The sequence below is a fragment of the Poecilia reticulata genome, linkage group LG19, assembly GCF_000633615.1.
Source record: "Poecilia reticulata strain Guanapo linkage group LG19, Guppy_female_1.0+MT, whole genome shotgun sequence".
In the NCBI taxonomy this organism is placed as follows: Eukaryota; Metazoa; Chordata; class Actinopteri; order Cyprinodontiformes; family Poeciliidae; genus Poecilia; species Poecilia reticulata.
Window position 1 is genome coordinate 8,515,739 of NC_024349.1, and position 9,905 is coordinate 8,525,643.

A 9,905-nucleotide genomic window follows, 5' to 3' on the forward strand; every position below is an offset into this window, starting at 1 on the left:
TTCAGTTTCAACATGGCCGCTTCTYGCTGTCACAGTACTAAAGATTTGGTGGAAATGTTTTTATAATAAACTTGTAAGTTTGTATAAAATCAACGTTATATTGAGCGCCCGTGACTCCAAATAAATTAAAAGTGGTGTTCGCTCACTGAAAGTAAAGCTTTAAATTATGTTTGTAAGAACTAATGCAAACGAAGTTTATCGACTTTGCCATCGGTCGCAGGAAATACTGCCGCCATCTTGGAGCGGTTGTCCTGCCCACTTGGCTAAACGACATAGCAGAAGATGTCCCAGTACTGCGGGATATTTTTGTTAAAATCGACGGACTATTGACGTGAGGGCTCGGTGGATAACGTTTCACAAGTAAGATGAACCTATTATGGTATTTTGTGAAAAGAATATTACTGCTAGCTGATATTTTGTCCGCTAGCAAGATGTCATTGCTGTAGAGCTAATATTAGCCGGTATCTTAACATTATATAATGTTTGCTGTAATTCCGATGTTCAGCCCCGGTTATAAAAGCTAACCGAAATTCTGTAAMTCTTAAAAGAAATGTTATTCCCTAACATCAGATGTGAGTAGAGAACCTAAAAATTGTACTCAAGAAGGAAGTCTTTGCACTCAAAAGTAAAAAGTAGTCGTCCAAGAAATTACTCTTGTAAAAAAGTATTTGGTAAAAAGTCTACTCAATACTGAGTAACTGATCATATTATCAATCATTTAATATTTAAAAAATGGCATTAGATGGACCAAAATCTAAAGTTAAGTGGAACTTTTGGTATTTTAAGGATAAAAATGAAAATTATTCATATAAAATATAACAAAATCAGGCAAAAGAAAAAWTTTCAGTTTGTTTTAATTTGAAACTTATGAACCTTTAACACAAACTGCAGATCTGTGTCTGGTGAATTTGTTTTTCATTCAGTGGGTAGAGAAACCAGAAATTTTACTCAAGTAAGAGGAGCGATACTTCATAATTAAATTACTCAAGTAAAAGTAAAAAGTACAGTGTAGTAAAAATAATCCTACAAGTAAATTGTTTTCAAAAATGTTGCTCAAGTAAATGTAATTTAAGTGGRCTTATGAGTGTTGGGTAGTAACTCTGATACTACCCAACWCAAAATGCAAACATTATGAACATTTACAGAACACAATTATGCTACTGTAAAAATGAAACAAATTTGATTCATAGCATTCACCAGCAAGTTTTACACAGGTTTACAAAGACCTTATTATTTACATATAATTCTTTCAAACTAATACAGCAAACAGCCAATCCTCAGTTCTTCAGTGAAGTGGTGATGGATTTGAAGTAATTATCCAATGTTTGTTCTCCTTGGGTGCATCTCACAACAAGCAGGGGAGGATCTGGAGAGGACGGGCTCACCGGGCTGAATATTAGCACCTACCGACCCGGGAACCTCTCCCACTTCTCCTCCACCTTTCCTCTCCTGCCGGGGTCTAAACCCGGGTTTTCTTTCCACGTCCGACATGGCGGGTCGGCTTGTCCTTCAGGGAGTTCTGGTTCTTTGTTTGGTGCAGGCTGCACACACAGGCGGTGAGTTTCTGCACATGAAAATCTGTTTTTATCAACCAACCAGACAGAATAGAAATAATTTTTGTTTCCCAATGGGGAAATTTAGGTTTCAGCATCAAAGTGTTAAAATACGCAATGGTTTAGTAGAGCCATTGTAGGTTGAAAAAAGTTCCACTAAAACACTCAAAAAGTTTCAGATTGATTTCAGAAATCTTCTATAAAAAAACACGGACATTTCTGAGCTCCAAAAGTAAAAAAAATTTMAAGGAAAAAAAATCATATATTTTTACATTAATTTCAGAATCTTTCTATAAAACAAACAACTGAGCTCAAAAATGAACATTTTTGACTTTTGGAATTTTTCTGAGTTTCCAAAGTAGAAAATTTTCAACTTTTGAAGTACAGACATTTTCAGTTTTTTTTCAAATGTTTAGATCAATTATTTTGTGGAAATTTTTTTTTTTTGTTTTTATTTGTAGATTCACATGTTTGGCTTATGACTTAATTTTTGAGAATTACAATTAAATTTTAATTTATACATTAATATACAATAATTACATTGCAATTTAATTGCACTTTTCTAAAAAGTTAAGTCTTCTGAGGATTATTTCCAAATGTTTTGACTAAAAAAAAAACTTGTAATTCAGTCACATATTTTTCAGTTTCTTCAATCATTCTGACAATTTATTTCTCTCATGATATTTTACAGGTAGTTTTCTTAGAATGTCTTTTAGCTTTTTAAGTCCTCAAACCTTTTGCTACCTTCTAATTTAACACGTTTTTAAACATATTGATTTAAAACTATGCTTTGTTGCATTTATGTGTTATTCTTGTGTATTAAAACAGATTTAATGTTTTTGGAGGTTTTTTTCTTTACCCTCCGATTCACTCTTCCGTTAGTTCACAATCAAATTGTACAATAAAAATATTGTCTAAATTGCTTWAAGTGTAGTAAAAATATCATTTAATGTCCAACTTAAATGCTACAAAAATGTGACATTTTTGTATATAAATTCTGTGGTTTTATTAGTTTACTTGCAATGCTGATCGTTTTTTGAAAGAAATGCCACGATGACAAATGAAAACCACGAAACCTGAAGCTGTTTGCTCAGATGTTCAGCAGAGGAACTGKGTCAGATTTTCACCAGCCTGTCAAAGTAACTGGGAAATTTCCAGCTGAATGGATTATAGTCTSAGGGTGAAATGTGTCCGCACATGTTTTTACACGTCTGCTCCACTGTAGCGGGAAGGTGAAATCCTCAGAGTGAGTTATGAGGCTGGAGCTGATGGAGTTGATGGTTCTGTTGGACTTTGTGTTGGTTTGTCAAATAAAATCCCAGTAAAACTAAGCAGGATATGGAAGATGATTAGGACCACAAAAAGTAAAAAATCTGACTTTCAAGTCAGAATTCACCTTTTTTCGTTAGAATTCAGAGGTTTTTTTTTGTAAAATTTTGACTTTATTCACATAATAAACTTTTTGCAGAATTCTGACTCTTTTGCAGAATTCTGACTCCTTTTGGAGAATTCTTACTTTTTGATAAAATTCTGACTTTTTCGTAGAATTTTGTTGTAGAATTCTGACTTTTCCTCATAACTGACTGTATTTGGTAAAATTCYGASTCTTGCMGAATTCAGAATTTTTTGTAGAATTCAGTCTTTCTTTTGGTAAAATTCTGACTTTATTTGCATAATTAACTTTTCGCAGAATTCTGACTTTTTTTGGGAGAATTCTGACTTGTCACATTCTTTCACTTATAACATGGGAAAAATGTCTTAGTGAAATAATCTGCCAATGGAACTAGTAATTTTTTWAAATCAGTCTTAAGGACTTATTGACTTAAAACAAACTCTTATTTCTTTCTGAAAAGTTACTTTTAGTTTTGGCTTAATTCAAGTTTTCTAAGTTATTTGCAGTAGAAATTAGACAAAAATGCTTGGTAAGATTTTGTGTTTTTGCAGTGAGCTGGTTGAGTTTGTCTGTCAAATTTCAAACAGTCGTGTGAAATTGAAATCTGAGAACGACGATGTGCAAACGACCAACCTCCCTGCGGTTCCGGCTTTAGATGAGGAGCGGCCGTAAATCTTCCCTCTGTGTTTCTGATCTGGGTTTGGTTTGTGCAATCAGAGGCAGTTTTCAGTGGCAGCAGCGGTCTAAATGTAGCATCTGTTTGTGAGAGGAGGACGGTTTTACTGCGCTCAGACAGTCACTCCAATACTTTCAAGGATTCCTTAAAATCTTTGACAAAAAAATGGACTCCATACATAAATTAAGCTTCATTTTTCACTAATCAGCAAATTCCTTAAAAGGGAAACTTTTAAGCTTTAGTTTTAAATCACAAACTGGAGAAGTAAATTCAGGCCTTTAACTGTAAATCCTGTTATTTTAAAAGCACAAACAGATAAAATAACATGTAATTTTTACAGAGAAAGATCCTCACCAGCATTATTGCAGTTAATCTGGGTTCCCGTAGATATTTGGTGCTTTTCCAGAATCGAATTTCMAGATTGTTTTGTCGGTTTTGGACACTTCAGTACAAAACATTTTAAATTGGAGAAATTGAATATATAATTTCTCCAATTATATATTCTTCAAGGAATATATAAAATTACTTAAAGAGATAATGAATGTTTGCTGGAATAAAGAGTTAAAATAATAGATTTTTAACAGAATTATTAAAAAAATATTGGTGAGAAAGGACTTTTTTTGTATTATAGTGAAAGTTTATTGAAATTTTACACTAAAAATCAATCCAAAATATTTCTATTTTTATTTCTACATGTATTAATTTGATTTGTCACTCAGCCTGTAATATTTAGCTTGGGGRCAAACAATGGAAATCAACTTTGGCTGTAATTTTTATTGATGATATTCAAAATTGTTATTAATGCACAATGTCCCAAATCAAATAAACAAAATTAAATAAAATGTGAGAGGAAAGTTTAGCTTTTTTGTCGACAGTAAAAAAACATTAATGCACATCGACGTTCTAAATGACTGAAAAGTGAATAAAATATAAGAGGTCAAAATGTTTGTTCATCTCTAGAAATCATTAATTTTTATACTTTTTATACCCAAAGTAKAAAAATGCTTTAATTATAAAAATATTTTTATACCTAAAGTATAAGAATACTTTAGGTATAAAAGTATTTTTATATCTAAAGTATAAAATACTTTAGGTATTTTATATCCATCCATCTTCATCTATCTTCACTGCATCAGGCTGAACTTGTAAATTTTATTACATCTCAGATTTTAACAGATTTATTTTGTGATGTTGAAGGTTATAGTTCCTCTTATGGAGCGTCTGACCTAATGGTGATCCCTTCAGACTCTTTGGTGTTAAAATAGATAATCTCTTCTTTTGATTTGCTTTTGGATGGATCACAGCTTAGATTCAGTTAATTATGATTCCTAACTCTTCCAGGAAATGCGCCTCAGAACGGCGGCAGGGCGGCATCATTCCTGATCCCATCGAAAGGTAAAGCAAAACCACTTGATGCAGCTTCAAACTCATATTTTTCACTTATTTAAGATATTTATTTTATTTTATTTTTTTGGCCGGTCATTGGGACAAAGGAATGGGTCAGTGTGAAAACTAAATAACACTGCAGGTTGAAATGCTCTTTTTTTTTTTTAAGTTTAAACCCGAAAAATCAAAGTATAGACAAAAATATAATAATTGTAATTTATTTATCTTACTAACTTTAGCATCAAATGTCTCACCACATATTTAATTCTTTTATTTAAAAGGTTATGGAGCTGGGGTGAACAAAGGAGTTGGAATAAATGGTAAGTTTTTCCTGTTCATTCTGTAAGCAAAGTTGGTGAAATCGACTCACTCACTCRTTCTTTGGTTGCCTAGCAACTCACTCATTCTWTGGTTACCTAGCAACAATCTGTTGAGTAACTGGCGTAGTAGCAGTTTAAGATTTCGCTACGGTGCGAAGTGAAAACTGRATAACAGAGGAAAGGCCASGCCTGTAGTTTGGCAGTATTTCAGATATTTAAAACAAAAAACTAATTAATTTTTGATATMCACCAATATTAAACGATTTGAAAGTTCGATCCAAGACTTGGACTGACTAGTTATGACAACTTTATCCATTATTTTCAACAAATAAGGGTGTTTTATTTTTTAAAATGTAAAAATATGACCTTAGTGAAACAAACCTGCTGTTCCACATTCTTTAAATCAAATTAAAATTTATTTTAAACACATTTCAACAACAAGGCAGTYCAAAGTGCTTTACATCATACAATCACAAATTATGAAACAAGAAATAAACATTACATCTGTTGATCAATGTTTTACTTACAGCTAATYAACAGGTGGGTTTTCAGCCTTGATTTAAAGAAATTCAGTGTTTCGGCAGTTTTGTGGTTTGCTAAAGAAGCTCTAGAATCGTTCATGGAAATGACTAAACTATAGATTAAATGATGTTAGTATTGTATAATTCCAATTAGAAGCACTGCTTTTTTCGTTTTATTTGGATTTGTTTTCACTCCAGGAGGAAGAACTGGAGCCGCTAACGGTAAATACAGACTGTGTCTCTTTCTTGTGGAAATAATTAGTTTAGTTTACACTATTCTCTTATTGTTTTTGCAGGATATGGAGCAAAAGCCGGACCAGCAAATCTACAAAAAATGAAAGGTGGTGAGACTCGCTTTAACAAAGTCGCATTTTAACAGAAAAGAATTGATTTAAATGTTTTGTTTCCATCTCAGGTTTTGGTGCTCAAGCCGGTGGATATGGCAGACAAGCATCTAAAGGCAACGGTATTTTTGGAAAGTTGGTTAGATGTTGGGTTCGAACACTAGTGTTTATAACAGTCATGAGTGATGAGAAGCTGCGGCGTTGTCTGTTTTAGGTAACGGTGCTGCAGCTGCTTCACAAAGTGGATTTGGAAGAAAAGGCAACGGTACGGCAAACACTTTAACTACAAATAACTAAATATGAGTTAGGAAATGTTAAAGTATATTTGGGCTTTAACGATTTTGAATGCAAAAGGTTGAAAGTACCAGCAGAGATTAATATTTCAAGCAAAGATACTTTTGGAAAAGTACTTCTTGTTATAGGATTTCAGTGTTTTTTTAAATCGGGTCAGCTGAGAAAACTTTAGACTTGTGTTAGGACAACTTTAGTTTTACTTCTATGAAAGCTGCAGATTAAATTTGTTATTCCAAACAGTAAAGCCATTTGTCCTGTGGTAGTTTTTTTGCTTACCAAGGAACAAGTATTTAATGTTATCCTCTGTTTCATTTGCTTCTACTATAAGAGGAAACATCACTGAATACATATTTCAGCTTTTTTAATGTTTTGACTGTATTCAGACATTAAAATCATTGTGTGTTTATTCCAGGGTATGGAGTTATATCTGGACCAACCACTCTACAACAAATCAAAGGTTGTATAGCTTATTAAAGTCACACAAAGAGCTATTAAGGAAACTCCGTTTAATTAGTTGTTACTCCTGTTGCAGGCTATGAGGCTCCAGCTGGTAGATATTTAGGACAAGCAACCAAAGACAACGGTATTTCAACTTGTGTTGATGCAAAATCCAAGATTTATTCAGAGTAGACACATAAGTTTGGCACAATTCTTTTTTTTGCATATTTAACTGAGAAAAACTTTCTTTCTTCCACTCATACTTATTTTCGTTTGCTCTTTTTAAATCATGATACGAACAGAAACGTTCAGTGACATGGAGGTCAGGAGACTGAGAAACTCCACAGAAACTTTTTCCTAATTTATTTGATGTATTTTGGATCGCTGTTTTCTTGAAACGTACATCCCACCCCTTAGTTCAGCTTCCAGGTTAATGAGCAAATTCTCTAATATTTTCAGATAATTCATGGTTTCAAAACATAAACCTTCCATGTCAATGGTTGCTTTGGGTTGGTAAATGGTAAATCTACCATTTATGATTGAGGCCAAAAAGTTACATTTTAGTTTAATTACTCTGAATAAATTTAACATTTTTAAACCTGTTTTTTTTTTTTTTTTTGTCATATTTTTCTGGCTGTTTTGGTTTAAATTAATATTTATTTCACAGCTCCCAGTTTCCTCTTCTTTGTTGTGGTTTGGACGTGATTGGTTGGAATTTTTATATAGTTGGAAATATTTGTTTTGCAGGTTACGGTGCTCATGCTGCAGCGTACGGTGGGCAAGGAGATAAAGGCAATGGTATGAAATATGTATTTGATTGTATTTAAATGTTTTTGTAATAATAAAAAGCACCAAAATGTCCTCTTACATTGAAGAATGCAACTGTTTCAGGTTACGGGGCTCAAGCCGGTGGATATGGAGGACAAGGCACTAAAGACAACGGTATTTTAGACAGCACTGAGTTTAAATATAACTCCAAAATAAAGTTTAAGACAGTTTGGAAGTTAAATATAAATTCTGTTAAATGTTAAATACACCAATCATTCCTCAGGTCAAAGACTTGTAGCTGGAGCGTCCAGTAGCAACGGAGCAAGGCCAAATGGTAAGAAAAAAACATAAAACATAGTCATAAACATGTTTTTGTGTTGCTGAAATGATTAATCGTGATTAATCGATTATTAACATAATTAACTAATTTAGTACTTGATTAACCATTAACTGACTCAAATTCAGACTCAAAAGAGGTAATTTTCTGAAAGAACAACACATTGGAGAAATTGAGCCAAAAGCTCTACAAGAATATATATATGCATTTTGCAGTTAAGATAAAAAAGACATCTTTTTGCTAGTTTCAGCTTTACCAGGTCCAAACTCTGTAAACGATAAAAAAGCACCTATTGTTCTCCAATCATTAATTGGTTAATCTAAAAGTAATGACTAGATCAGCCCTACACTTTACTTTTCACATGTTGATATTAGGATTATGTTTTTTGTATCCTTYGCAATAAATGATGAAGCYTACACTAAAGGAGTGCCAAGTTTTTGCATTTTAGGAAGTAAAAATGCTTTTTTCTTATTTATAAATGGAATTCTTTACATGTTTTGATGTATTTCCAATGTTTAAAAAAGGCTTAAATGAAAAATCGGAAGAATGTGCCAATTTGTTTATCTGATTAATCATCAGAATAGTTGATTAATCTTTAGCTCAGTTGCAGCCGTAGTTTGTTTTTTTTGTCTGTTATGTGTTGACYTTCATCTTTGACCCTTGTTTCACAGGTCAGGGACATGGAGGGAACTACCTGAAGGGATATGGCCGACCTCATTATAGTCCAGGTAATGTTGTCTAATTCTTTGTCCAATAACTCAAAACTGTTTGACTAAACCTTTAAAAATGTTCCTCTGCCCAGCTGTGGGAATGGGACAGATCAGAGGCCCCCATCCTGCCAGAGACCAAGGGAATGGTGAGTAGTTAATTACTAAGTGCTGAGTCGACCAAAATAACACACTTGTAAAAACTTTTTTTTGTTTGTTTCAGTGTATGGTGGTAATGATTACAGAACTCATCCAACTAAAGGTGCGTATTGATCCTTCACCTAAAATCCCAGTGAAATGCATGACAATATGTGGAAAACAAGGAGTATAAATMATTTATTAAGGTACTTCTTGTGTGTAAAACGTGTTTAAAGGTTTCAGTGGAGGTTATGGTGGAGCTGGTTTGGGACTGGGATCTCTGTATGGAAATGGAAATGGCGTAAAGGGACCAATGAAAGGTTGTTGATTCTGTTGAGCAAAAACTGTTTTTTTTTTCAACTGTTTCCATGTTTTTCTGAACAGCACAGTTTAATAATGTTAATATTTTAGGTTACAGTGCTTCCGCTGGTGCATCCAATGGACAAGGTTCACAAWCCAATGGTAAATATTGTATACTTAAGTATGTAGCAAAACAATTACAAACAGTGACACATTTTTAACATTTTAATTGTTATCTTGCAAAAGGTCGTGCTGGAGTCAGATCACCAAATGGTCAGTTACTTCATGTATTAGTATTATTAGAYATACAAGGTGAATTTAATCATACTTATTGTTGGTTTGTAACTATTTAGGGTTTGCAAATTCAAGGACTGGAGCTGCCAAGGCTGCTAAAGCAGGTGATTATTCAGCCACAGTTTTTATTTATACACAGAAGCAGTACAGCTGCAAATTAAGGATTTYTTWMATCATTTTTATTTGACTGATTTTCATTCTTCACGTGTTTCAMTCATGATTATATATTTTCCTATTTTAAAGGATTTTGTTACCTAATAGTAACAACATTCCTTATATATTACAGTAATATCCACTTGAATGAAGATATTTTCACAAACTATAAAATAATGTATAACAGTTTTTTTTTTATTCCTCAGTGCCTGACATTAGAACATAATAAACTTTTCCTGTTTTAGATTATATTACCAAATCTTACCTAAATAAAATTTTTGTG

General features: G+C 32.9%; 1 protein-coding gene across 1 annotated transcript; it reads left to right on the top strand.

The window, feature by feature from the left end:
* Nucleotides 1–209: 209 nt before the first annotated feature.
* Nucleotides 210–9,848, top strand: LOC103481809 (putative glycine-rich cell wall structural protein 1). The gene is made up of 21 exons (XM_008437571.2): nucleotides 210–360; nucleotides 1,356–1,556; nucleotides 4,964–5,017; nucleotides 5,290–5,328; nucleotides 6,048–6,071; nucleotides 6,146–6,190; nucleotides 6,265–6,315; nucleotides 6,408–6,458; nucleotides 6,900–6,944; nucleotides 7,020–7,070; nucleotides 7,673–7,723; nucleotides 7,817–7,867; nucleotides 7,977–8,027; nucleotides 8,702–8,758; nucleotides 8,833–8,886; nucleotides 8,961–8,999; nucleotides 9,112–9,195; nucleotides 9,287–9,337; nucleotides 9,422–9,448; nucleotides 9,529–9,573; nucleotides 9,829–9,848. Exons 2-21 carry the CDS (start codon nucleotides 1,490–1,492, stop codon nucleotides 9,846–9,848), a joined length of 957 nt encoding a protein of 318 aa, XP_008435793.1. The 5' UTR covers nucleotides 210–360; nucleotides 1,356–1,489.
* Nucleotides 9,849–9,905: the final 57 nt, after the last annotated feature.